Raw genomic sequence first — 23984 nt, 5'->3', positions numbered from 1 at the left:
ACTCCGCGCGACACGTGATATGCGCCTGCCCAACTCACTCGAACTAAAAAAACGACGAAAGCGAGCGCGATGAGCGTCATTTCCTTTCTCAAAGATCACATATGGGTAACGAAGTCGCAGATTCGTGCAGTGCACGAGGAATTCGACGCGCGTTCTCATCAGGTTCCGATCGTCGCAGGATGTGCCTTTCTTCTCATAATCGTTTTCGTCGTCTGGTGCATCTACCGTCGTCGGTGAGCAATCGAGGCCCCCGTAAAGAAAACGAAAACGAACACGTTTTCCCCCTCGTAGCCATCGCGATCGTCTTCGCACCTATTTGCCGTTGACCGGCAGCTCGTTGAACGGAAAAGAAGAACTCGGCTTTTCCGAATCGCTTGAACTGAGCATGCGAACGCGACAGGCAAAAGAAAAAGGTAGAGAGTACAGTAGGATGATGTTTGGTCCCCGCCCCTTCTATTCATTCGTTTTCCTCCCCAGAAACGGCGCTTCTTCGCTGTCAGTTCTATCTAAGAACTTCGCACGACTACGAAGTGTATAGTCAATATCAGGCACTCGGTTCGTTTATCATAAATGAAATATATAATTAGTTATTTTTCACATCATTTTTTTTATTTCTAGGATGGCGTCTCGATAAGTATTGGTTCATTGTGAGGGAGTCGCGAGGCCAGGAAGATTTCCTATTGTCTATGGTAAGAAATAAAAAAATAGATACATTGATCTTCATCTCTTTTTCAGCTTCCTTACAGCAATACTTGCTCGTTGCCAATGACGCAGAATACGGCGCTGAACTTACAGCAGCTCTTTGCTGCACTGAAAGTGAGAGGAGACGTCCGCTCCTCCATTGACGTCACTTTTTTTTTCCCCCTATCGCTAGCATCCCTATCTTCAGTTCATTCGAACCGTTGCGTTTGACACGAATCAACGCTATTCGGTCGTCGTGCAACCGTTCTCAAGCAAAGGAAGTCTCCGAGACTTGATCTATGGGGTAAGAAAGCGACGAGAGACCAGACGGAGTACATAAGAAACGTCGATCTCCTCAGACGAGTCCATTGGACTCGGATAGCAAGCAGAACTCGCGACCACTTGGTCGTCCTCTGAGCAGCGCTGCTATTGCCAAGTACGGTCGTCAAGTGCTAGAGGTACTACATGAACAAAATTATATGTATTATATATTTTATATTTCTTCTTTAGGCGTTGCTATTCTTGAAGTCAAAAGGATTTCCGCCTTGCGTTCACCTGCACGTGGGAAATGTTATAGTATACAGTCGTGTTTGTCGGTGAGACTCCAGAATCGCTGTTTTTCATCAATCAATTAATTTAGACGTATTCTTTAAGATTGAGCGGATATGAGCAGACGATGCTGGGCTTGAATCCAAAGCTGAAAAAAGCGTTTAGAAATAATGAACAGGATGCGGAAGTGATACTATTCGGTAACGCGTGTAGCAAAGCGAAGAGTCGACTCATTTCTCTAATAATACACGCAAATCTTCTCAGGTCACATGATTTATGAAATGGCTACAGGCTTGGCTCTTCCTCGAAACGCGTCGCGACTCACCGACAAGGACTACAGAATGTGTAAAGCTTCAGCAGACGTCGTAGCTGTAAGAACAAAAAGAAGATTGACTATAATACGAACGAGTACAATTATAGCTTCTCAAATTCATCTTTCCCAGTGAAGACGAAGACAGGAGCTATCCGAAAGTGAAAGAACTTGCGCAGAGCGTATTTTTCGAGCAATTCAAGCCAAAGGAGATTCAGCATTACGATGCTTCAGCTGTGAGTAAGAATATTGATTTCGATTGCGTGCTTCATTTTGCTCCACAAGGTCACGATCCCCGCGGTGAGCAAACCGTTATTGAAAGCTGTACGAAGAGGCAAAATTGCGTCAACGGGAGGGTGAGACAAAATACACTTTAGTTATGCGATTGGTTCTGACGTCGTCATTCCAGCTCAAAGCGTCGAAGAGAATCAGGTCCAAGGTATCCGGATTCAATTGCCAGTGACAGTAGCCGGCCGGCGTCCGTACTCTCAGCGCCTTCGCCAATGCCGAAGCAAATCGCTCCTCCTCCTCCTCCTCCACCACCAGCAGAAACGCGTAAGGCGGCGGCACCGAAAGAAAGAACGGCGCTTCTCAGTGACATTCGTAAGGGAGCGAGTCTCAAGAAAACGGTAGACGTTAGAGATCGTAGTGCACCCCACATATAGGCCCCCCCCCTTCGCTCTCCCTATTTTACACCGTCATCAATTTGCCATTGTTTTTTATTATGTATTGAAATTTTCATCACAGGTAAATGCGTAATAGTGAATGAGTGAGTGAGTGTTACGTACCAGGCTACCAGCTCAAAAAAAAAACAAAAGGATTCTAAACCACCTTCTTTCCCCCGAAGGTAGAATCTGTCAAATTAACGAGAAAATGAAATCATGTTCCAATCTATCTAACTAGGTACTATAGAACGCTACGGAGTCAAATGGATCAACTGCTTTCGATGCGACCGCTCAGCGTCTGCTGATTGCTCGCAAAAAGACTTTTCAATACTTCTAGCTCTTTCGTTAGGAGAACGATTCGATTCTGGAGTCGTTGATTCTCGACCGACAGCTCGTGGACCTTCTGTTCGGTCTCCATCGATCGTTGGCGCGATTTTTCGCGACTCTTTTTCACGGCCATGTTATTTCGTTCGCGTCGCTTGCGATATTCGTCGCTGTTCTTGTCGACGTGATTCTTTCTCTTGCGTTTCGACGTCGCCGTCGTCGTCGGCGAGGTACACCGCGACGCGTTGGCGCTCTCGCTCGCCGACGCCGCCGCGGCGGCGGCGTCGAGACTGAGCATTGACTGAGTTTGATAGGCTGGAGCTGACGTCGGCGTTCCCGTCCCGGATAACGAAGAAGACGTCGAATGACGCAGCACTTGAAACGTGGTCTCGGGCGTCGGCTTCGCGTTCATGAACCTACTCGGCTTGAGGAGCTCCTCGAGCAACTCCGGATGGGCGGCGGCCACCTCTTGGTTCCCGATAAACGCCGACAAATCGACGGCGTCTTCGCGTTCGTAGATTGCGCCGGCGTCGTCGGCGTGATAGTGATACGGAACTAAGACCAATTCGTCTTTACGCGGATGTCCTGTCTCGTTGTCGTCGTCGTCTTGGTAGAAGAATCTCTGCTGTGCCATCCCAGTGCACGGTGCGCTTGCGGGTGCGACGCCGGAGTAAGAAGGCGGGCGCGATTCGGCGGCGGTCGTCGCGTACGAATTGACGTTAATTACACGAACGGCGTCGTGGTCCCAGTATTCTTCGAAGGACGTAATTTTCGTCGGCGAATGAGGAACTGAGCTTTCACGACGCTTGGCTGATGCAAAAGTGCAAAGGTGGTTCGGTCGGAGCTTTTGATGAAGGGACCGATTACATCATTCTCTCGTGGTCACACGATGACAGGATGTTGCGCAATCATGTGCGCGCGCATACCTTGTGACGAACACGTGCTGGGAAGATGTTGACGTTCCCCGACGGCACCGGAAGAGCTCGTGACCTGGGAGGATGCGAAGTCGAAGGAAAAACACACTTTTTTTTATAGGAATTAAGTAGCGCGCGGTTGCAAGTAGAATTCGCGTGGTGCAGATCGCGTGCTATGGTCCTGAGCATGACCTAAAGGACTGCTCACTCCGGGGTCCTGGGCAAGACCCCGTTAGTAGTTAAAAACTGTCCGCGCACTGCTCAGTAGAGGAATCCGTATTATTTTATTTAATAAACCCGGAAGTAACCCGGAAGTGTCTCAGAGAAAACTAACATCCTCCCGGCGTCTTCGTAAAGAGGGAACCTTTCACCCAGGCCCCCATTCGGGGAGACAGTAACCCATCTGTCCCGGGGGTGCCTTTATATACCAAGGCACAGGTGGACCGCTATTGTAACCCACCGCGTCTTGCCCAAGTGGGGTAGCAGTTTATCACTCATGCCACGGGAGTAGGGGATTGAATCCCCTGCGTTTGCGCCGCGTTTAACCTCTCTGGCTCGAGTTGGGCCGGTTTTATTTAGTCACCTCGGGGCCCGGAGGTGAATGGCGACATCGGAAAGCTCTTCATCTGCCTCGTCGGTATGTCCAGAAGGTGTATGCAAACTAAATAGCGTTGTATAATTAATTGAAAACAGTCTTACGTGGAGTACGTCGTCCTGGGTGATCAATTGCAGTACACAGTGCGGAGACGGAGACATAAGGGGCTTCGAGCACGTAAAACTGCAGTTGGGGCAGAGCAAACGAGCCATGAAAACGGTTAGAATTGAAACGCATCAGCAGCCATTGTAATCACGTGACGAGTCTAATGCTCGTTGCCAAGCAGCAGAACGAGATCAACAAGACGTCGTACCGGTGTTTGCAAACAGTCCGGAATAGGATGACAATCCGGCAGCTTGGCGTAGGCAGATCTGTAGCCGGCCAAAAGCGTATCTCTGAGACCCCATTTGAGGGCCGCGTGTGGTGGCGGTAGCAGCTCCGTTTCATTCATCTAAAAAAGACATGCATAATCAGCACTTAGTCTCTATTGCATTCTAACCTGAACGCCTGAATTTGCCTGCTCTCCGCCAAGTGCACGCTCCATTTCGGCGTGCTCACTGGCAATCCACGAGTCGAAGAGATCAGCGTCCGGATTGCCGGTGTACGGCGAAAAGAAAGTCTAAAACGTCGGCACTTAGAGAGAAACTCTCTGCATAGCACGTCTACTTGCCGATTTACTAAAGGCAAGGTCAAAATCAACAGGAGCCAACAACTGGCCCCCTTCCCCTTCCAAAGCCTACATATACGCACAATGAAGCAGACAAGAGATACGTATCAAGCATGCTAAACTAACCTCGGGGACAAGAACGAAATTATTCGGATGGCTGTTGCAGTGTGGCTCAAAGGGATTGTGGTCAATGAAGTAGCCCCAGCTGATAGAGTTATCCTAATTAAAAAAAAAGTAACTGGTATAAATTTTTCCTATTGCGAAGCAATGCACCTCTAAGAGACGTTTAAAGAAACCCGCCTCTCGGCCAAGACGCCAGTAAAGCAAGGCAAGACATGATCCGTACCTGTAGCAAAGTTGAAAAATGATAGGTATTGAGAAAACCACGACTCACTTTAGTTTTAGTTCCTCCACAAGCGGCAGTACCTGCAGTAATATAATCGTAGGGCCAACGAAAAAGAACTCTAATGCAAACCTTTTTCAGATCATTGCAGAGTTCTAAAGCGTCGCTTCCACGTGCACGAGTGTCAGGAGCAGACTAGGCAGAAAGGCTAGGAATATGAACAAACTTCTCGCAGGAGCCTACCTCGTCTAAGGGATGGCAGCACATATCTATTGGCGATAACTGAAAACAAAACGAGATCAGAAATGGAGAAAGAGAGTCGATTATATACGTTGTCCGATGTACAGCAAGCACGCCAGGTTGCTTGTACGCTACAGAAAATCAACTAGCTAATACTTGCTCGAGTGTGCAGCAAACGAATCCTACCTTTTCCCTTGGAGTCGACGTTCTGGAAACAACGAAAGTATCTACGAGACGAACAATTGTAATAAGGACAAGAAGATGATGGTTAATTAATTTACCTGATCTAGTTCTAAATTGGGTATTAGACTTGGAAGTAAACGCTCCAAACCCGCCAAGAGGTCGGAAGCGAGTCGTTTCTCCCCAATCGTTTTGTACACGCAGCAGTACTTTGGAATCTAAAATCTATGATAATTTAAAATCCAGCCAGCGAGGCTACGTACTTTGGGAAAGGGCTCGTCGTCACCCAGGCTATATGCAAAGGCACCCAGAGGATCATTTCCCGCTTTGAGTCCGTGGGGAGCGAGAAGACGACCGACTTTTTCCGTCATGAACTAGCGTAGTCTTATTCTCTATGCTCGTGTATCTGCGTCAAACTTACCAGTTCTCTTTCCGCCGTGTGTTTGAAGCAGCAGCCCTTGATTTCGATGCCACTTGTCTTACTCTGCAATAAGCGCGACTTATGTGGACGGCAGCGACGTCGTCACTGCACACGCTACCTCAATAGGCTGCGACGGAAAGGGAACGCGAAATTCGCCGGAATCGGTGTAGCAACCGCAACCCTTTAGACGATAACAGATTCCTTTGGAGTCGTTGATCAGAATTGCCGACCGAACACCACTAGAACAAAGGTGACTTCTATTTTAATTATAGTACAGATGATTTACCTGGGTATTGCCTTGAAGGAACCTTCAGCTGCCTTTAGAAGGGGCTTCGACAGCATACCACCAAGACCACCTTTCACTTCATTAAAGCCACTAGTAGAATGTATGAACTAACAATAGCCTGACCAAACAAAGGCTTACCTCTCTACAAGGTCAGTTGACGGTGTAGCTGGCACGTAGACGTTTTCATACTCCGTGCCCAGCTCCGCTAGCGGGCTGAGCCGACTGTGAGCTGCTTTGCACAATTCCTATAGAAAGCAATAAGTGACGTGATATTCTGATTGTTTATCTCTCACTTCACTCGGCTCTTCTTTCAAGCAGCCACTCGCGTACTCTCGAACGGATCCGCCGACTTCGCGAAGAGAAACCTTGCCATGACGACCAAAGTAGATTGACAGCGTTCTCGCGTTGAGAGCTGTAGAAGAGCGCTTGAGATCCTCCTTCTCCTCCGACGTCACACAACACAATCGGCAATGAGAATTCTGTTCGACTTTGTAGGAGAACATTTCAAACGTTCTCAAGTTGAATGTGACCCAGTGGGGAATAGTATCGAATTCGAACAAGCTGTTTGCCCAAGCGGTGACGGCCTGATGAGCGGCTAAGGAAGCGACTAGAACGGACGATCCATAGCTCTGCGATCCAGGCATGTGCGTATCCTGGATACAAAGACGAGAAACTGAGAGACGCAAACGCGCATTTCTAAACGATTTACCTTGGGAACAAAATTCAAATTCGAGTAGGAGATAATCTTTTGAGGAGCCAATTTGTCCAATATCTCCTGATTTGTTGGACTATTGTTACATGCCCAACATGGCCCTTGAACAATTTATTGCGTAACTAGTTGGATTCCAAAACCCTCAGTCAGTCAGTCATCTTACCGGTTCCTACGCGTTTTGGTACCGGAAAATTTTCCGCAATGGCTGTGTGCCCGTATGAACTCGCCGTCACGTAATGACATCTGAGGCGAATGCACAACGACGTCACAGCATAATCAAAATAGCCGCCGTGATCGATCCCATTGAAAACAACGGTTGACTCCTTCGCCAATTCGACGACGTGATCCCATTTGGCAATGGCGTCGACGTCATGAGCTACGAGTGTTGTCTGGAGATTGTGCGCTGCCAGGCCGGCTCGAGCCGCCTCCACTTTCTTGCGACCGACATCTGATGCCGAATAGAGCACCTAAGAATATAATAATTATTTGAATTATTTATTTTTTATTTAGTTACCTGTCGATTCAAATTCGTCGCATCGACAACGTCCATGTCGAGCAGGTGAAGTTTTTTGATTCCCAGTCGGCTAAAGAGAAGAAGAGGTCTCAAGGTTGTTCATCGACCCGACCGTTTATACCATAAAGCAAGTGCAATCGTACATCCGATGCCGCCTACTCCTAATAGAAGTGCAGACTGGTTCTGAATCGTGTCGATGTTCCAGTCCGGAACGCTGCGCTGCCGAACAAACGCTTCGGCGATAGAATTCATTTCGCACTAGCGCACGCTAAAACTAAACAAAACGTGGAGAGACACAGACACTATTGACTAGTTCTTTTCAGTGGCTGCACGAGCCGCTACAAGAATAGGTCCAGCCCCTAGCCCCAGTAAACAGGCAGCCAATTCTTCACCCAGCTGTTCGGATTTTTGAATAGCAGCTAAACTGCCTTTGGTCACAGACATGCCGCCTGTTTCGCATAGCTCCTTTGCACTTGAGTCGATGGCAGGTAAATCGACGCCGAGACAGCTCTTCACACGTTCTGATCCATCCAGACTGCACACAATGCCATGCATTGTCAATTTTTGCCCATTCTCGTCAAGCGACGTGCTCACGCCGACAGGAACGCTGCACCCGCCCTCTAACTTCCTCAAAAAGGCTCGCTCGGCGGCACAGCCAATTGCCGTCTCCACGCAATTCAACGAAGCTAATAAGTTCAATATATCGTGATCATCCGAACGCGTCTCGACGGCCAACGCGCCCTGGCTAACGGCATAGAGACACGAATCGACATCCAACGTCTGACTGATACGCTCACTCCAACCCATGCGTTCCAATCCGGAAACGGCGAGCACGAGCGCGTCGTACGCGACGCCGTCGTCTAATTTACGCAGGCGCGTGTTCAAATTGCCGCGCACGTCGGAAAACGTCAAATGCGGGTAGGCGTGGCGCAGTTGCGCGATTCGACGCAACGACGACGTGCCAATCGTCGCGTCGCGTGGCAACGCGGCTAGGGTGCGTCGATCGGCACGTGCGTGATCGGGACGCACGACGACGGCGTCGCGCGGATCGTCGCGTCGATGGACGGCGCCGATCGTCATGCCGGGCGGAAGAAGGGTCGGGAGATCTTTGAGCGAGTGGACGACGATGTCGACGCGCCTGTCGGCGAGCGCGACTTCGAGTTCTTTGGTGAAGAGGCTCTTTTCGCCGATTTTCGACAAGGCGACGTCGAGAACGCGATCGCCCGTCGTCGAAATGCCCGTCAAGGTGAATCGGCGGGTCGGGTCGAGTCGTTCGAGCGCGGCGATAATCGTTCGCGACTGGATCATCGCCAGTTCGCTCTTGCGCGATCCCACGACAATGTCACGACGTCGATCGGCCATGAACCTCCGGGAAACAAAAGAACGCGTCCGGGATTTTCTGAAATCTAGTTTTGAGCCAAACGACTCCAGAAGCGAGACAACAATTCTCATCGTCAGGAATTCATCAGCGAGCATACCGTGCTGGCTACTTGAGTGAGTACTCCACGAAAAGAGACCTCTACGAATGATCGTCGCCTTCGCCTTCGTTCTCGTCGTCTCCCTACTCGATTGCACGCATCTATCGGCTTTGGCCGACTCGATCGAGCGCAAATCCCTGCTTCAAACGCTTCGCGGTCGCGTGAGCGGCGACAATTTCGCCTACTATCCGATCACGCCGAAATTCGACGTAACAATCGTCGTCGACACGCTGACCGGCGACGCCGATCTCTACATCGCCGAAGACGATCGCAAACCGCACTATCGCGATCTCTCTTACAACATGTCGTCGGCGACGTACGGGCGCGAGGTCGTCGTCGTCGAAGTGGGTTCGCTGAAGACGCCGATTGTGATCGGTGTTCTGGGTCACGTGGTCTATTCGGAGACGAGCTACCAGCTAAGCGTGCTTGCCGGTCTTTTGACTGTGGATGAAGTAAATGAGGTTCTCGGCTCCGCTGAGAACGTCGTCGCTAGTAGTCATGGAAACGAAGAAAGTACTGGTAGCAGTTCTTTTGTAGAAACGCTAATCGTCATATTAAAATTCATTTTTGAGGTGCTGTTGTAAGAGGTGTAGTATATAATTTTGACTCCAAAAATGACAGTTGTGATCTTGCTCGTCGTTTTTTTTTTTACGTTGGAACGAGACTTGTGAAGCCTTCCTCGCAGAAATTCGTCACGTAGGGAACGCAGTTGATGTAGTGGCACCACGAGCAGAAGTCCGTGTTCTGCGTGTGGTAGAATATGACGAAGCTCATGAAGAAGAGGCAGAAGAGAAGCGGCAGAAAAATAAAGATTAGACAGAAGACGCAGGCGCAGCTTCGTTGCTTTCGAGCATTCTGAGGTCGACGATACTTCACAAAGGGCACGAAGAGAAATGACGTGAGAAGGCCAAATACGAATCCTCCAACGTGAGCGAAATTGTCCACGTACGGCGTAGTTCCAATGGCTACAAAGAAAGGAGAATAGCGCTATAGAGAAAACTATTTATCTTACCTAAAGCGAGGGCCGTATCAAAAAAGAGATTAATTAGCTGACAGCACGGATTCTTTTCCTCGCTCCAAGACATGAAAAGATTGACGAATTTCATGCCGAGCAGTCCGAGCAGAGCACCGGACGCGCCAACCTGGGAAACTTAGAGATAATGAGATCAATCTAAGGTAAAACCGATTTATACTGATTGAGCATCCGGATCGAAAATGCCACTGATAACGTAGCCACCAATGCCACTTGTCAGATAGATAATACCAACAGCTAACCACCTTCAATAGCAAAATAGTCCTAAGCAATGATGTCAGAGGGATTCACTCACCCATACTGGCGTTCTAATGTGATTCCAAGCCACAGCTGAAATATAAGCACCAAAACAATATGAACAACCCCTTATTCACACAACGTTATTATTATGACCGAAACTGACATAACCTTATATTACCGGTGTGGAGAAATATAGCCACAATTAATCGATACCATTGATCAGCCTCCTGCGGACTATCAACCGTATCTTTGAAGGCGCTGACTTTACATATGTCACCAAGGCAGTTCACATCGCGACAGAGCACCTAAGACAACACACAAGATATAGGCAAACCAAATTTCAACTTTACTATTACCTGATCCTCGTGCCAATAGCCGACAAGAAAATCGCATTCTGCTTTCGACGTTAGTCGGCATCCCGCATCGAGTCCAATGCAGCATGGCCGCAATGGAATGCCTCCCGAACACACTGGATTAATGTCGGAACACTGCGATGCTCCGCCTAATATTTCACCACTAGGAGAGAAGCTGAAAGACGGGCGTTACTTAGAAAACTTAGGATTTATTTTTCGCACTCTTCACACTGTTGCGGTGTTACCATTCCACACGTATTTGACCCGTCCTTCAATTGGCAACACCTCAGCGTTTTTTCCTTTTCTCCGTCGGCGAGTAGACGCAATACAAGGCCAGTATCCTCTCTCATACACTGTAAGAATATGTGTGGCGCAACCAATGTCACGAGACGAAGGCGGTACTTACCAAGGTAAATTTTGCTCCAGTGTGAACCAAATAGGTGGGATCGGGGCCAATAAACCAATTGGACGTGACGTTCTTTTCGACTGTTATGTTCTGAGAACTTCCGAATGACGGAACCGAAGCGAGTTCGCCCGTTTTCGGCGTAAACGATATGGGAGCGAGGTCTGACGTCACCATTTCGTAGATGAAGAGCCCAACTTGGAGAAGCGTGACGACGACAATAAAATAGGGTCGAAACGTGTCGCGACGTCGCGTTATCTTCGTCGTCGTTGAAGAACGATCAGCGGCAACGTCACGGCGTTGTCGACGCGGTTGCTTCCGCTTTCCAAGAGCAGGTGGAACAGGCGAGTCGGAGCCGGCAAAAACGGTCGTGTCTTCGGCCGCCGCAGCACGACGATTTCGCCGAATTTGAGCTTTGTCGCTTTCGATGAGAGGGTGCGACTCGGACATTTCAGAAGCACGTGCGCCGAAGCAGCTCCCCCACAACAGTCAATTACATTACTGTACATATAAAGGTTTTCTAATAACCGTTCGCAATGAGCAAATTAAATTAGAGTTTAGGCCTTATGAGAGCTTCTTGTACTGCCGTCATTATTAGAGTCCCGTCTCGAGCATACAATCGACCCGTTCCCAAAGCCCTATTGTTACTCGCTCTCGAACTCTCGACGTCAAACAGAATCCAGTCGTCGGCTCGAACCGACGTCGAGTGAAAATATATGGAATGATCGAGTGACGTCGCCATGCCGAATTGAAACGACGAATGGGTGCGCAAGGCGGCGGATATGAAAAACGAGTCGGATATGAGAGCCAAAAGCGCCGAATGAAAAATCGAATTGTCGAACGACGCGTTAACGGCTTTGAGCCACACGCGTCTCGTCGCCGCCCATTCGGCGAAATTCGTCGCGTCGCGAAATTCGAACGACGGAAGGGAATCGTTCGATTCGGAAACGCCGAAGCCGCGTACGCGAAACGGATCGATCATCGCTTCGAGGGTGTCGGGATCGGGCGCGCGCGGCATGGGGACCTGGTGTACGATCGACGACGACGAGATTTCGGGCGTTTGAAACGAGAGAACGACGTGCGCGATGAAACGACCGCGTTGAATCGCTTCTACGGAACGACTCGCGAAACTGCGCCCGTCGCGCAGATGCGTTACGCGATAGAGTATCGGTACGCTGAGGTCGCCGGGACGTAGGAAGTAGGTGTGGAGCGAGTGGACGGTTTGTTCGTTGGAGACCGTGCATTGAGCCGCGACGAGCGCTTGAGAGGCGATTTGCCCGCCGAATACTCTCGTCATGGACACACTTCGCATGTGATCGCCGCGAAAGAGGTCCTTGTCGATTTCCTCCAGTCGGAAGACGGTTTTGACGAAGGAACGCTCTGCTTCTGCCATTGGTTCGTCGTCCCCGGATAAAAATCGAATAGTCTACCCGGATAAAGCACAGTTACCCATATTTTTTTAGTCTACGTCTTCGTCTGCAGCTTGTTTCTCGGATTCCTATAACGAAGTTTATAAGACGGAAAGTGGTGCAAACTGCTTACTCGTGGAGGTCCTGAAAGAACGGTTGGAAGGCGTTGCATCAAGAGCTTGAATACTGGCTGAGGTAATGCGCCTTGAAACATTTGGAGCAGCTGGGTTGGATTGCCAGAAACGCGGATAGCCTGCAATAAATGATTTACGCACTTTTCCGCATCGCCTGCATACAAAGTTATAATTAATTAATAAACTGTACACAAAATAAATCATTTTCTTGCCAGCCGCCAGAGCTTCTTCTCCTTTTGTCACTTGTTTCATGAAATACTCTTGCATAGCAGCTGGATCTGTCATGTTGGGCAATGAGCCATCCTATAGTATAATGAGGTCGAGTTCTTTTTCCTCGTGACGTCATCATTCGCTTTCTACGGTACCGCTTCATCTTCCGTTTTCTGTTGTTTGGCTTGTTGTCGTCCTATATCAAAAGTGTAAATATCCACGCAAAAACGCCTATCCTGTTCTAGGATTCACTTTCGTGGAGTTTCTTCTTGAAGTCTGGTGCGCTTCGTCTCTTTCGATCGAAATAGATGCAATAGCCAAGAAATCCAACGACTCCGCAAGCGCTGACGCCGAGCGCAATCGCCTTAGCAGTCATTACGCGAAAGGAGAGAGAAGAAACGATAAACACGTGAACGTACGGGACTCGTATGAAAAAAACATGGATTCTAAGATCGAAAACGACAAATCGTGCAGTTCGGAAACAGACGACGACGACGATGAAGACGACGAAGACGACGGCGAGCCGTTCGCGGCCGGATACGTTCCGCTCGAGCAGGAAGAGAACGACAGGCGCGATGTTAGAAGAAAATCGGTGTAGTTTATCGTAACGACGCGTAGAGTCTTTCTCGTAAAGGAGGAAGACGGATGCGATGAAGAAGAACAGCCAAACCTGGAGAAAATCGACGCTAGTCATAACAAGAAAGCAGAAACGTCAGGCGGCATGTCGAACGGTCGGTTTCTTACGAACTCGCATAATTACGCGATCGATGTCTCTAGCTCATGCCGATTTGATCAAAAATGCCATGAGTAACTTCTGTTTGCCCGCGTCGGCCACGCCCCCTTGGGCCAAAGTCGTTCCCGAAGAAGTTTGGAAACGCCAGCTGAAGGAGAGCCTCGTTCAGCAAAAGCGACCGCCCGACGCGAAAAAATAGCACAGAGCTAGGGCAGAGTTTTTTATAGAATGTCTGTTTTTGGAAATGGCTTCAGCGAAGCCGAAAGAATAAAAGTGTAGCGTGTTTCGTGTGCAAGAGCGTTCGCTTTCGGGAGGCTGTCTGCTTCTAACGCCGCGCTACACGAACCCTCAGGGTTTTTAGTGACGCGCGACGACGGCTACGAGCCTTCGCCGCCGTCGTCGTCGTCTTCGTCTTCGTCGATCGACGTCAATTCCTTCGACGGTGACCTGAAGTTGGCGAGAGCTTTCATCGTCTTGTCGTTGGGCGATTGGGGAGTTGATTTCTTGCGAGGCAAGTTTCGAGGATTCGCGAGGACCTAAATGCGGCTTCGAGTCTCGAGTTGACGCTCTTGCAAGGCGTCGTCGTACCTCGTCGCCGTTTGTCGTTGGAGGCGCAACCGACTTCGACTTCTCATCCATGCGAGCACACACCTGGCAGGATTCACCTGAGCGACGGGTCACGTGCTACCGTATCAAATTTCACGTACATTCGTCTATTTTTTGAAAAAAAGAATGAGTACAGACCAAATCCATCAAAATATCACCCATCTAGTGCTATCACGATGCAGCAATGGAGACAAAAAGGACGAAAGAGAAGAAGAGCAAGCATGCAATGTACAGAGTAGACAGAAGATGTGGCACAATATAAAAATGGGGATGGAAGGGGAATGGGAGGGGGGCAAACACAAAGTAGAAACCTAGGCCTCCTTCCTGGCGTGCATAAAGAAAAAAAGTGAACAAAGGATGGAGCGCGGGAAGGGGGAGAAAAGAGCGACTATTTGTCGCTGTCCGTCTCACAGTAGCAATTCAAATAGATACACTACGTTTCCCCCGGATTATTACACGCTGAGAGATGACAGGCATCCATAAAGAGGAGAGGGAGAAGGAGAAGACTGACAAAAAAAGGACACGACGACATCAAGAGACACTGACTTCGCGCACACGTCCGAGAAACGTTCATTTCTCGGTTTGTACGGAGTCTAGATGATCCGCGGCCCGCTTGTATTTATCCAGCACCTCCTTCGTCTTGAAATCGCCGGGAAGATACGACTTGCGTCGCAGCAAATCCGCCGCTTTTTTCGTCTAAAAGAAACCACGAGTCCTTCGTTACGAACGCTAACAGATCTGCGGCGTTTTCTTACCTCTGTTCTTGAAGGCGGTGCCGGTGCTGATGCTGGTGCCGCTGCCGGTGCCGATGCCGGTGCCGATGCCGATGCCGGTGCTTCCGATGACCCTGCCGCTGATCCCGCAGTGGCAAGCTCCTTTTCCATGTCAATTACCGGTTCATCACCGTCGGATACGGACGATTTCAATGACTCTACGGCGGCAAAGTCAGCAACGCCATTGAAGCTGGACGCCTTCAGATGACAAGGAAATTAGTATTGGTTATTTGTTCTCTCTCTCTCTCTGGAGGTGCGATTTCATTTACCTGCGGATTTTTGACTGCCATGCGAGCCATTTTTTCCCATGCTTTCAGCCTCTCCTGCTCACGCTGAGCCTCCCTAAAGACAACACACACACACATTTTCACGTACATATCATAACTGGAATATAATCTAACTGACATTGCTTTATCAGCTTTGAATTTACTGGTGCATTCATCGAACAATTTCTGGTTCATTTCCATAAATAGCTTTAGTGCATTGTATATCAAACCGTGAATAGTCCTACACACACATTTCGTTCTCTCACAAATCAAACCGAGTGTCTTATTCTCATACTTATTCCAATGAGACTTGGAGTTCCTATAAAGAGCGTTGAACATGATTGGTAAAATCTCCGCGGAATTGTCGCTGATCAGATTCATTATGTACTCGTTGTTCCAATAGTAAAGAGCCCTTTCAGCCACCTTAGAGAGAGAGAGAACAATGTAGAATAATAATATATCAACTATTTCATTCTACCTGAAAGTGAGGACTTGATACACAGCGAGCCAGTTGACGAAAAAGAGGATCCAAAACTTTGACGAATTCAGTCGGTTCTATGACGTCCAAAATCTCTTCCAGTTCATTTAGAAACATGACCTTGAGAGTCAATGTGTTGAGGAGGGAAATCAAGATCTAGACACATTTCTTCCTACCTCTTTTGGACTATGTGTCTTGGGCCAATACTTCAGCAAACCCTTTACTACCTAAAAGATGGGATTAGCAGAGAGATAATGAAATCTTCTCTATAATCTATGTACTGGTTCTGTCAAGTTGAAATCCTTTTCAAGGAACTGGACAATACAATAGGCAAGCTAGAAGAAGAAGAAAGATAATATTTTTGATGGTTGATACTGTAAGTAGTTGGGACCCCACCTGAGGATGATAGACACTAAGAGACTTTGCCTTGTGCAGTGGAATTAGAACTTTCAATAAAAAGACCTTGTGCTCTTCTTTCAAAGGTAACGCAAATCCGTTGATAATACTACACACACAAAAAACTATTGATTCTAAATAAGTATTGATAGACAGACACTCGTTTTACCTGCCCAATATTTCCAACAATTCGGCAATTCCATTGTGACGTTCCGTTTCATAGATGAATCGGTAGAAAATGTTGTTTATGTGCTTTCGAATGTAGGCGCGAAGACCGAGAAATTTTCCGTAGATTCGATGGAGAACTGTCTTGAGAAAATCGCGCTCGCGCGGATCTTCGGTGTCGAACAGTTCCAGTAGGTGAAGAACGAATTTCTGATCGATGAACTTTTTCGCCGTGTTCGGCTGAAAGTCGGACGATTCCAAAAATCGCAGGAACACTTCGTAGACGAGCTGAAAGAGGACACTTTTAGAGTGCCGGCGGCCACGTGCGCGCGCGCTATACATTACCTGCAAATGCGGCCAAGCCGCTTCTAACGTCGGTTCGTCTTCTTCTGGATCGAACTCGGCACCGCTCGGATTCGACGGTGGCGGAAGGGTTCGAAAAGTATTCGCCGCAAACTAGAGAAAGAAAGGCGCGCGCGAAAAGAAAAATTTCCCCGTTTCTTCTTTTCTTTCATCGTATTTTTCTCGCGCGTGCATTACCATTTTCACCATTTCGGCGTAGATCGGTTCGGTTATGACGCCGCGTTGATGCATGACCCATTCGACGAGCTCGTTCAAAACGGCACGCTTGATTTCCTTCCACTTCAAGTCCGAGAGAGGATCGCTGAGAAAATCGAAGATAACGCACGCTTGGCGAAGCTTCTGAATAAAGAGATCTTCGCGATCGGCGGGCGCCGCGTCTAGAGGGAGAAGAGAGGGGGAGAAGAACGAAGAGAAATCGAATCGTTTCTCGCAGGGGAGAGGGGAGGGAGGGAGAGAGGAGGAGGAGAAATAGAGACCTTTGAGCGCGGGCAATTTCAGTAGTTCTCGCTGCGAACTGACGTTGAAACGCGACGAGCCGCGACCGCCTTTGTCTTTTCTCATGTGAGGTAGCGCGTATTTAATTTTGTTGACAGGCGTCGTAGGCGGATTAGGAGGTTGGTGAATTTTCGGTACGGGCGGTCGCTGGGCCTGCACGGACGGGGAGAGGGAAAGAGGAGATACGATAAAGACGAAGACAGTGAGAAAGCGGGGACGCGGCGTCTCGAGACGCCTCGCCGGCCCGTGATCGCGCTCACGTCGTCCGCCGGCGGATGATCGTCGGTCTTGACGACAGGAACTTTGTTCGCCTGCGCCGATTTGCCCGTTGCCTGCGCGAACGAGAAAGCGCACTAAGGTCGCCATTTTGGATTGAGAACACACCCCCATCGCGTTCGCTTGCGGTGCGCTCCGCTTCGCGATCGACGACTCGCTGGGTCGCGGCGTCGGCCTACCTTCTCTTTTTTTCCTTTGCGCATCTTTCTATATCCTAATTCTTCGCCTGTTGATCATGAAGCTGGATCGTGTCAGAACCAACGTCCTATTGGTTCGTTTCGTCACGTGACAGCATTCCCGGAGGAATATCTTATTACGATGACACGTGGGCTTCTTTTTCGGTACTAAATACGTATCAGCTAAATTTTAAAAGACTCCCATACTTCTAAAATTTTGCCTCATGTATACTGTATATATTCTAAAAGACGTGCTCTATATACGTAGACTACATTAGAATTCTTCAGATCGTGTAGAATGTATCTTCATGTGTGCACTACGGCTTTTCACCTTACTAAAAACTCTAAAACAAACGAAATCAAAAACAACACCTTTGCTGCAGTGCAACAACTAACCTTCCACAAACTTTGCACTTGAACTCAACTTTTCCATCCAAATTCGATGACGCTGTCGACGTGGTCGCAGCCGTCGCAGTCGTCGTTGCCGCCGCCGCATTGCGGCCGGCACCGCCACGCCGTCCTCGGCCGCCGCCGGAGTGTCCGCGCGCGGGAGGGTTAGGAGCGGGCGCAATAGCCGTATAATGGGGAGGAATAAACGTTTTTCCGTCGGGAGAGAATTGCACCTGTTGTTGCTGAGACGGCGGAGGCAGTTGCTGCGGAGCCAGCGGCGGCGGGGGAAGAACAGACTGGGGATTGAAAAAGGGAAGAAGGGGAGCCATAGGCTGGAGGCTATTGGAACTATTCGCGTCGCTCATGCGAACGCGAGTGCCGCTGTGGGAAGGAAGGGAGTCCGGTTTGTAAGAGGCAGGAGCGGAGGGAGGAAAGGGAGATTCGTCGTCGACGCCGCCGACGCCTTCCGCCGCCACTGGCGACGCGCTGAATCGAGTTCGAGCGCCGTTGCGGGGCCGAGATCGGCGCGTTTCCATTCGGTAGACAAAACTAGAAAAAACAAGTCTACTATATATTGGTGGGTATCTATTCTTAGCGGCTCCCCAACCACCCCCCGGCGCTATTGTAATAAATAATAATATGAAGCTCACTTTCCACCGTGAATCCGTATGTGGCCATTGAGACTCTGCCGGCTGGCAAATGACTATGAGATAACCCCCAATAGAATGATATTGTCTCTAAGTGAGATGATTGTCGTCTCACTGCTCCGCAGTCCGGATATTCACATTCAAATGGCGGGCCATTGTACTGCAATTCCTCGTCAGAATCAAACTGATAAAACAAGGCGTTCATTGGAGAAAACTCTATGAGACTTTGACTGGTTACATCATCGCTCTCATGGCGAGTTCGGCCTCGATATTCCGTATTGCAGTACTTCTTCCATCGATAGTAATACTCAATAATTTCACGCGTGCTCTTCAATCCTTCCATCTGAAGAAAAAAAACGATATTTGAAGCGTTCTTTTTTCTCTATCCATCATACTGCATTGCTAATGAGAAGAAACTGCTTTCCGTAGAGACGCCACGCCTGGCGAAATTTCTGCCTCTCAGGACGCGTCCATCGCGTCGAACCTACAATAGAAAAAAACTCGTTGATTTGATTCTGTTTGAGACAACCGTCTCCTCTCTCACCCGAGTAATGATAGTCACGCAAGGGATCGCCATCTTTCAGTAGAGAACTGCCGCTCAAGAGACAGCGCACTGAAGCCTGCACCCACCACAAAAAATTAGTAGGATAGTACGTACATTTTTATCCATATAAGTACTGCATAATATTCTATGGTATCTGACAAGAACAAACCTGAATGTCTCCCTTGTTCTGATGAAGAACGTGTAAAGCGTATTCCTTGTTCTGGCCACAATATCGTATCATATTTGAACAGGCCAAATCGAGATAGGCTTCAACTGGATGAGAACTCATTTTTAAGGAAATAAACGCGCTCTAGTTTTACTCACCTAGTTCCTCTTGATCGCGTTCATCCGACGACGACCATACGAGGGTTGCTTGATGTTTTTCCTTTCTAGCAGCTATCCTTGATTCTTCAGCTAGAGAGACGATACGTGCAGAAAGAGTCTTAATTAACTCAACGAAAAAGTCCTCACTTGCAAATGGCGGAACTTCTGCTTGAAATTGAGATCCGACGTTGATTTTTGGCGTCAAGGTGATTTGCTCTTCAGTACCCCCTTCCCCTGTACCTAAAAAAAAGAAAACGTCAAACATCTAATTATTAATACGCCACGTGGCGATTCCTTACTTATTCTCCTGGGCATCCACGGCAAATTAAATTTGGCACTTCCCGGCGTCATGGCAACCCTTGGCGTGTTAGGAAGCGGCGTATTCAAAAGCGTCATTCTCGGACTCTTCAACGGCGACGCCGATCCCGACATGGACAATCTCGGACTGAGCATGGGCGGAGGTGTATACGGCGGAGGCGTGGTTGGCCGCGGATAATAATCCTCGTCGTCCTCGTTGTCGTCGTCGTGGAGCGATCGTTCGTGATGACTGGCTCGCAGGTTGAGATTTTCTGGACGACGTCGACGTCGAGACAACAGATCCGGTGGCGACGGCGATTCGAAATTCGAATCGTCGGACGAGACGCCGCTTCGATTGAACACTTCCGGTTCGGGCCGAAAGTGAACGCCGCCGGGTTTTCGTCGTTTCGCCGGAGGCGAGCTGCGGAGACCGCCGTTGCCGTCCGCGCCGTGCTCCTCCTCCTTTCGCTTCGTCACTTCAATTGCTTGGAGAAGGGTTTGGAAAGCGGAGGGAGCCGTCGCCGCCGCCGCCGCCGCCGCCGCCGCCGTTGACGACGACGACGTCGGTGCCGCCGTAGAGGCGGGAGAAAAGCGCTTTGTAGATGTCTTCTCGCGCCGATCGGGATGCGACGCGTTCCGAGCTTGAGCGGCAGCTGCAGCTGCTGCCTAATATTATCAAATTGCAACTGAATTATTGATTTTTTGCGTGCTGGCGCCGCTGACCCTATTGGCTCCTTCGTAGCCGCCGTGAAGACGAAGATGCCCATTCAATGATTTGACGTTTTTGAAATAGCGCTCGCATATTGGACACTGCACCTGACCATGGTAACTGTAAGAATAAATATAAAATGTACTACTATAAGACAAACTACTAATGACTACTAAATTATTTACCCAGTTGACTTGGATCCGTTCTAAATTAGGGAAGATTGTTAGCGTCCGTAAACATGAGTCATGTATTTCTACTCCTACCTTTACTGAATGCTTCGACGCGTCGCCTACTTTTACCGCTGGCGAACTTTTTTCCTTCTTAACTTTAACAGCTGGCGATGACGTAGGCGTTGAATATGCTGTTGGAACGACGGACGAGGAAGCCGACGTCGACGTCGATGACGACGTCACAGGAGGAGCTGGTGCTACCGTTGGCGGCGGCAAAACGTTTGGCGGAGGGGGCGGATGAGAGGGAGGTGGAGGAGGAGGATGCGGCGGCGGCGGTGGCAAAAATCCGTACTGAAGATACGGATGATATGCAGCGGCAGCTAGAAAGTATTGCCAATTGGTAACGGCAGCCGCACCAGGCGGAAACATGGAGAGATAGTCCGAACGTCCGGACGGATTAGAGGCAAATGAATAAGGAGACGGCGGCGGAACGAATCCGGGTGTCGAAACGGCGACGTTGGAGTCAGTTCCACTACCCCCAGCGCCACTTTGCGGTGGCAGCTGCGTTTGAGCCGGGTATCCAAATGGAAAAGATGCCGTTGCTGCCGCTGCCGCCGCCGCCGGTGTTGTAGCTGCCGCCGCCGCAGCAGCAACAGCCGCAGCTGCCGCTGCTGCATTCGTATACTGAGCAGCAGAAGACATGGAGGCAGAATCGAGGCGAGGAGAAATCTTGGTGAGAGGAGGCGGCGGTTGTATGAGAGAAACTTGTTGCTGCTTTGATTGCTGAGGTGGCGGAGAGGCTGGCGCCGCGGCAGAAGCGCCGCCGTCGGGCACGTGGTGCCCCACCTCCGTTCCACTTCCGTGATCGATGGAAACATTTTTTTCTTCATTAGACGACGATACGAGAAGCGGCAGAGGAGATCTTCGTCCGTCGTTGCCGCCGGCGACGGCGGAAGCGCTTCCGCGAAGACTCCAATTTTTGACCATGTCGTCGAGTGCCGTGCGGCCGTGATGCGATTCCGTGTGACGTTTGAGCGATCTCAAATCACAATAGCTCTTCTGACAGTCGCCCACCTGACATCGAAACGGCTTTCGCTCGCGATGCGTAAGCATGTGATTGGTCCTGCGAAAGAGAGGAAATGAGAGAGGAGTCGAAGGCGGAGCCTTCTCTTACAAGTGATCCTGGCGCTTGAAGCCCTTGTTGCAGATCGTGCACGAATATCTCTTGTCTTCGGCGTGAGTCAGTCGATGTTTGCCGAGTCCGCTCGCCGCCGCAAAACGACGATGACATACTTCGCATTCGAGCGCCGGATCGCCCGTTTTCGCGTCCGTCGGCGACGATTTGTTGGATCGAAAGGAGGATTTTTGATAAGACTTGAGCTCGCCTTTTGCCGCCGCCGCCGCCAGCAATTGATTCGGATCGACGCGCACCGATCTGACCTCGTCGCGACGCAAGAATTCCTTCTTGGTGCGATCGGGAGGCAAACCGTATTCCTTTAGAGCGCGCAACATTTGCGACGGCACGTCAAAAAGCGAATTCGTCGTCGTCGCTGTCGTCGTCGTCGTCGTCGTCGTCGTCGAATCCGATTTGATCGTCGATTCGACAGAAACGGGCAAATCGGGACCGGTTCGACCGAACGCGGCGGCGGCGGCGGCGGTCGAAAACGCCGATGCGCGATCCCCTATCATGGAACCACTCCCACTCAGCCAACCGGGTTGCTGTTGCATGAAGATCTGCTTTTGCCAGAGAAGCGACGACGATTCGTCCGGCGGCGGCGTAACCGAGCGCCGCCTTCGCATCTTCGACGACTCGGACGCGTCCGTTTCGTCGCCCGAGTACCGCCTCTTTTGTCCGGCTGTCGCCTTCTGCAAACTTCCGGATAAGTCGGCGCTCTTATCCTCTCTTTCTCCGACCGCGATCGTTTGCTGGCTTCGTACGCTCGTCATCGCCGCCGTCGTAGCCGCCGACATTTGTCGATTCTCTTTTCGTCGCGCCGACGAATCGACGAGCGATATCGTTGCTGTCGTGGGAGCGAGCTCGGGAGAACTTTGACTCAATCGTCTTGTCGCGCCTCGCGTCATGTGAACGGGACTGTGCGTTCCACCCCCTCCACCTCCTCCCCCTCCTCCATTTCCACTAGCACCGACGCCGTTTCCGCGTTGGCTACTCACCGACGACGATCGCGTTTTGTGCTGTCGAGGTGCAACGAGAGACGAATCGTCGTCGACGTCGCGATCGATCGTTTCTTTCGCGTTCGCCCCCGTCGTCTCCGCTACTTCTCTCTCCTCGTCGACGATTGGATTGATCGACGACGACGACGACGACGACGACGGCGGCGGCGGCGGCGGCGGAGAGCGCGTGCGTGGGGGAAGAGCGAATTTTTTCCGATCCCCTCCCCCTCCTGTTTCATCCGAGGCCTCCTTTCGTGGGAACGTCGAAACAATTGCTGACGGACGGACGTCGGCGTCCGGATCGGCTTCGAGCTCCGGGTCGCCTGCTGCACATCCCGGTAACTCGTCGTCGTCGTCGTCGATCGGTCGACCAAAAGACGATAGCGCGGCGCTCATCGATGAATGAAATCGATTCGTTTGCGACGCTCTTCTTTCCTGCAAAATGAATGTAATATAGGCGTTGCGAAACGAGCCTCGCGCTCCGAGCAACGTGCAAAATAGTATAAACTCGGGAGGTTCGTCTGCGCAAGGACCCCATGTGCTTCCGGAATGGGCGCGCGATGACGTAGCAGAACTACGTTTCCGCCCTTCGTCATGGAAGAGCGCGTTTTTTCCACGTCGCGAGCGCGCTCGTGCAACGAATCGAGTCGAATGCACTGCCCCACTCCACGACGAGTGCAATCGAAGACACGCACGACGACGCAATCGCGTTTCGACGCGACGCGGGTTCAAATTCCTCGGGACAAGAAACACCCAAACCGCAAAGGTCCGTCCTTGTTTCGACGTTCTTGCCCCCATCCCCAACTTGCGTCGAAATCGAGCGCAAGTCGACAACGACGAGAATAGCGTGCGAATCGGGTCGCGTCGCGTCTTTCGACTCGTTTTCGTTCCTGCCGCGACGTTGGACGCGGGGGGCGCGCACGCGCTCGCACTCGCGACTCCGCGTCCTTTCACTGAACTCTCGCGCGCGCGGGCGGGAGTCACACACGAGAAAGACGACGTGCACGACGAGCGGGAACGAGCGAACGAGCGAGCCCGCCGTCGGCGAGCTCGACGACGACGTGCCAAGGCTGCACCTGCAGAGCCCCCTCTTACATAGGTACCTTACTCACTTCGATCGCGCTCCTTCGCTTCCGCTTCGGGACTCGATTTCGATCGTTGACGCTCTGCTGCAGATTCGAGAGCTGAGACACAACACCCTACTCGGCTGGCGCAGCGACTTCCTGCAAGCACGCAAGTCGAGCGAGACTCCTGCAGGCCACGGTACTAATCGAGTTTGTGATGTCATAATTGAGTGGCATGACGATCGACGACCAATAGGCGTTCGTCCAGCTTCGCGCGTT

General features: G+C 50.4%; 10 protein-coding genes across 14 annotated transcripts; 3 read left to right on the top strand and 7 right to left on the bottom strand.

Annotated features, from left to right (window-relative positions):
• The first annotated feature begins 19 nt into the window (after nucleotides 1-19).
• LOC136189552 (slowpoke-binding protein-like) lies at nucleotides 20-3757 on the top strand. The gene is made up of 14 exons (XM_065977554.1): nucleotides 20-105; nucleotides 163-233; nucleotides 292-413; nucleotides 478-555; nucleotides 619-689; nucleotides 736-816; nucleotides 875-985; nucleotides 1041-1139; nucleotides 1192-1277; nucleotides 1336-1430; nucleotides 1495-1601; nucleotides 1651-1776; nucleotides 1826-1896; nucleotides 1950-3757. The coding sequence occupies exons 1-14, from the start codon at nucleotides 70-72 to the stop codon at nucleotides 2203-2205; spliced, it is 1410 nt and encodes a 469-aa protein (XP_065833626.1). The 5' UTR covers nucleotides 20-69; the 3' UTR covers nucleotides 2206-3757.
• On the bottom strand, nucleotides 2242-3356 carry LOC136189568 (CCAAT/enhancer-binding protein beta-like). The gene has a single exon (XM_065977574.1). The coding sequence runs from the start codon at nucleotides 3161-3163 to the stop codon at nucleotides 2474-2476; it is 690 nt and encodes a 229-aa protein (XP_065833646.1). The 5' UTR covers nucleotides 3164-3356; the 3' UTR covers nucleotides 2242-2473.
• On the bottom strand, nucleotides 3561-7705 carry LOC136189532 (uncharacterized). Its single transcript, XM_065977525.1, has 21 exons — nucleotides 7523-7705; nucleotides 7402-7471; nucleotides 7051-7354; nucleotides 6885-6988; nucleotides 6469-6828; nucleotides 6314-6420; nucleotides 6176-6265; nucleotides 6008-6128; nucleotides 5890-5952; nucleotides 5732-5842; nucleotides 5570-5686; nucleotides 5475-5515; nucleotides 5380-5419; nucleotides 5292-5330; nucleotides 5181-5243; nucleotides 5100-5131; nucleotides 4979-5051; nucleotides 4832-4924; nucleotides 4709-4774; nucleotides 4538-4657; nucleotides 3561-4489 (listed from the first exon to the last, which is right to left on the bottom strand). Exons 1-21 carry the CDS (start codon nucleotides 7651-7653, stop codon nucleotides 4304-4306), a joined length of 2331 nt encoding a protein of 776 aa, XP_065833597.1. The 5' UTR covers nucleotides 7654-7705; the 3' UTR covers nucleotides 3561-4303.
• A 5-nt stretch (nucleotides 7706-7710) lies between these two features.
• LOC136189559 (porphobilinogen deaminase-like) lies at nucleotides 7711-9286 on the bottom strand. Its single transcript, XM_065977560.1, has one exon. The coding sequence runs from the start codon at nucleotides 8875-8877 to the stop codon at nucleotides 7711-7713; it is 1167 nt and encodes a 388-aa protein (XP_065833632.1). The 5' UTR covers nucleotides 8878-9286.
• On the top strand, nucleotides 8927-9463 carry LOC136189089 (UPF0669 protein v1g209471-like). Its single transcript, XM_065976934.1, has one exon. It carries the CDS (start codon nucleotides 8927-8929, stop codon nucleotides 9461-9463), a length of 537 nt encoding a protein of 178 aa, XP_065833006.1.
• LOC136189549 (inactive rhomboid protein 1-like) lies at nucleotides 9376-11358 on the bottom strand. The gene is made up of 8 exons (XM_065977552.1): nucleotides 10912-11358; nucleotides 10728-10858; nucleotides 10509-10680; nucleotides 10331-10457; nucleotides 10208-10277; nucleotides 10073-10157; nucleotides 9892-10021; nucleotides 9376-9844 (listed from the first exon to the last, which is right to left on the bottom strand). The coding sequence occupies exons 1-8, from the start codon at nucleotides 11356-11358 to the stop codon at nucleotides 9528-9530; spliced, it is 1479 nt and encodes a 492-aa protein (XP_065833624.1). The 3' UTR covers nucleotides 9376-9527.
• Nucleotides 11359-11371: 13 nt separating this feature from the next.
• On the bottom strand, nucleotides 11372-13097 carry LOC136189563 (mitochondrial import receptor subunit TOM20 homolog). Of its 2 annotated transcripts, XM_065977570.1 has the most exons (5): nucleotides 12914-13097; nucleotides 12817-12857; nucleotides 12664-12754; nucleotides 12451-12605; nucleotides 12293-12406 (listed from the first exon to the last, which is right to left on the bottom strand). In XM_065977570.1, the coding sequence occupies exons 1-5, from the start codon at nucleotides 13035-13037 to the stop codon at nucleotides 12368-12370; spliced, it is 450 nt and encodes a 149-aa protein (XP_065833642.1). In that variant the 5' UTR covers nucleotides 13038-13097; the 3' UTR covers nucleotides 12293-12367. The 2 variants fall into 2 exon arrangements, with proteins under 2 accessions (XP_065833640.1, XP_065833642.1); XM_065977568.1 differs by lacking the exons at nucleotides 12664-12754; nucleotides 12817-12857; nucleotides 12914-13097 and having other exon boundaries at nucleotides 11372-12406; nucleotides 12451-12592.
• LOC136189573 (uncharacterized) lies at nucleotides 13091-13700 on the top strand. The gene is made up of 3 exons (XM_065977581.1): nucleotides 13091-13238; nucleotides 13296-13392; nucleotides 13439-13700. Exons 1-3 carry the CDS (start codon nucleotides 13101-13103, stop codon nucleotides 13591-13593), a joined length of 390 nt encoding a protein of 129 aa, XP_065833653.1. The 5' UTR covers nucleotides 13091-13100; the 3' UTR covers nucleotides 13594-13700.
• LOC136189539 (serine/threonine-protein phosphatase 2A 56 kDa regulatory subunit gamma isoform-like) lies at nucleotides 13615-17498 on the bottom strand. 2 transcript variants are annotated; one of them, XM_065977538.1, is made up of 16 exons: nucleotides 17392-17498; nucleotides 17197-17268; nucleotides 16918-17089; nucleotides 16619-16818; nucleotides 16424-16534; nucleotides 16083-16366; nucleotides 15914-16022; nucleotides 15799-15852; nucleotides 15694-15744; nucleotides 15518-15637; nucleotides 15335-15462; nucleotides 15179-15280; nucleotides 15043-15115; nucleotides 14756-14971; nucleotides 13983-14696; nucleotides 13617-13930 (listed from the first exon to the last, which is right to left on the bottom strand). In XM_065977538.1, exons 1-15 carry the CDS (start codon nucleotides 17413-17415, stop codon nucleotides 14571-14573), a joined length of 1842 nt encoding a protein of 613 aa, XP_065833610.1. In that variant the 5' UTR covers nucleotides 17416-17498; the 3' UTR covers nucleotides 13617-13930; nucleotides 13983-14570. The 2 variants fall into 2 exon arrangements, with proteins under 2 accessions (XP_065833609.1, XP_065833610.1); XM_065977537.1 differs by having other exon boundaries at nucleotides 13615-13930; nucleotides 15179-15462.
• Nucleotides 17499-17522: 24 nt separating this feature from the next.
• LOC136189526 (zinc finger protein 541-like) lies at nucleotides 17523-23897 on the bottom strand. Of its 3 annotated transcripts, XM_065977517.1 has the most exons (16): nucleotides 23754-23897; nucleotides 21644-23076; nucleotides 20563-21592; nucleotides 20485-20504; nucleotides 20314-20419; nucleotides 19593-20256; nucleotides 19441-19533; nucleotides 19294-19383; nucleotides 19139-19242; nucleotides 18970-19045; nucleotides 18821-18909; nucleotides 18664-18768; nucleotides 18541-18609; nucleotides 18429-18481; nucleotides 17785-18342; nucleotides 17523-17732 (listed from the first exon to the last, which is right to left on the bottom strand). In XM_065977517.1, the coding sequence occupies exons 2-16, from the start codon at nucleotides 23035-23037 to the stop codon at nucleotides 17663-17665; spliced, it is 4521 nt and encodes a 1506-aa protein (XP_065833589.1). In that variant the 5' UTR covers nucleotides 23038-23076; nucleotides 23754-23897; the 3' UTR covers nucleotides 17523-17662. The 3 variants fall into 3 exon arrangements, with proteins under 3 accessions (XP_065833589.1, XP_065833587.1, XP_065833588.1); XM_065977515.1 differs by lacking the exon at nucleotides 23754-23897 and having other exon boundaries at nucleotides 21644-23535; XM_065977516.1 differs by lacking the exon at nucleotides 23754-23897 and having other exon boundaries at nucleotides 17785-18327; nucleotides 21644-23535.
• Between the last annotated feature and the right edge of the window lie 87 nt (nucleotides 23898-23984).

This window comes from Oscarella lobularis, chromosome 7 (assembly GCF_947507565.1).
Source record: "Oscarella lobularis chromosome 7, ooOscLobu1.1, whole genome shotgun sequence".
Taxonomy (NCBI): Eukaryota; Metazoa; Porifera; class Homoscleromorpha; order Homosclerophorida; family Oscarellidae; genus Oscarella; species Oscarella lobularis.
This window is presented reverse-complemented; position numbering and strand designations above follow the sequence as displayed.

Excerpts from the sequence above, each read along its gene's own strand:
- LOC136189549 (XM_065977552.1), bottom strand. The coding sequence starts at position 11,358 with ATGTCCGAGTCGCACCCTCTCATCGAAAGCGACAAAGCTCAAATTCGG. Across the intron at positions 10,859-10,911 it reads CTGGAGCAAAATTTACCTTG|TGTATGAGAGAGGATACTGG; the intron begins GTAAGTACCGCC and ends ATATTCTTACAG. Across the intron at positions 10,022-10,072 it reads TCGATCCGGATGCTCAATCA|GTTGGCGCGTCCGGTGCTCT; the intron begins GTATAAATCGGT and ends TAAGTTTCCCAG.
- LOC136189539 (XM_065977537.1), bottom strand. The coding sequence starts at position 17,415 with ATGCGCAAAGGAAAAAAAGAGAAG. Across the intron at positions 15,116-15,178 it reads TTCAAAGCTGATAAAGCAAT|GGAGGCTCAGCGTGAGCAGG; the intron begins GTCAGTTAGATT and ends TGTTGTCTTTAG. Across the intron at positions 14,972-15,042 it reads TGGCAGTCAAAAATCCGCAG|GCGTCCAGCTTCAATGGCGT; the intron begins GTAAATGAAATC and ends TGTCATCTGAAG.
- LOC136189526 (XM_065977515.1), bottom strand. The coding sequence starts at position 23,439 with ATGGGGGCAAGAACGTCGAAACAAGGACGGACCTTTGCGGTTTGGGTG. Across the intron at positions 18,610-18,663 it reads CTCGCCATGAGAGCGATGAT|TTTGATTCTGACGAGGAATT; the intron begins GTAACCAGTCAA and ends TTGTTTTATCAG. Across the intron at positions 18,482-18,540 it reads AATATCCGGACTGCGGAGCA|TCATTTGCCAGCCGGCAGAG; the intron begins GTGAGACGACAA and ends GTTATCTCATAG.
- LOC136189563 (XM_065977568.1), bottom strand. The coding sequence starts at position 12,301 with ATGGCAGAAGCAGAGCGTTCCTTCGTCAAAACCGTCTTCCGACTGGAG.
- LOC136189559 (XM_065977560.1), bottom strand. The coding sequence starts at position 8,877 with ATGCTCGCTGATGAATTCCTGACGATGAGAATTGTTGTCTCGCTTCTG.
- LOC136189552 (XM_065977554.1), top strand. The coding sequence starts at position 70 with ATGAGCGTCATTTCCTTTCTCAAAGATCACATATGG. Across the intron at positions 234-291 it reads TGGTGCATCTACCGTCGTCG|CCATCGCGATCGTCTTCGCA; the intron begins GTGAGCAATCGA and ends TCCCCCTCGTAG. Across the intron at positions 1,278-1,335 it reads GTATACAGTCGTGTTTGTCG|ATTGAGCGGATATGAGCAGA; the intron begins GTGAGACTCCAG and ends GTATTCTTTAAG.
- LOC136189568 (XM_065977574.1), bottom strand. The coding sequence starts at position 3,163 with ATGGCACAGCAGAGATTCTTCTACCAAGACGACGACGACAACGAGACA.
- LOC136189089 (XM_065976934.1), top strand. The coding sequence starts at position 8,927 with ATGATCGTCGCCTTCGCCTTCGTTCTCGTCGTCTCCCTACTCGATTGC.
- LOC136189532 (XM_065977525.1), bottom strand. The coding sequence starts at position 7,653 with ATGAATTCTATCGCCGAAGCGTTTGTTCGGCAGCGCAGCGTTCCGGAC. Across the intron at positions 5,420-5,474 it reads CGTCGACTCCAAGGGAAAAG|CGTACAAGCAACCTGGCGTG; the intron begins GTAGGATTCGTT and ends GATTTTCTGTAG. Across the intron at positions 4,775-4,831 it reads ATTTCGTTCTTGTCCCCGAG|GCTTTGGAAGGGGAAGGGGG; the intron begins GTTAGTTTAGCA and ends GCGTATATGTAG.
- LOC136189573 (XM_065977581.1), top strand. The coding sequence starts at position 13,101 with ATGGATTCTAAGATCGAAAACGACAAATCGTGCAGTTCGGAAACAGAC. Across the intron at positions 13,239-13,295 it reads AAGAGAACGACAGGCGCGAT|GAGGAAGACGGATGCGATGA; the intron begins GTTAGAAGAAAA and ends TTTCTCGTAAAG. Across the intron at positions 13,393-13,438 it reads GTCAGGCGGCATGTCGAACG|CTCATGCCGATTTGATCAAA; the intron begins GTCGGTTTCTTA and ends CGATGTCTCTAG.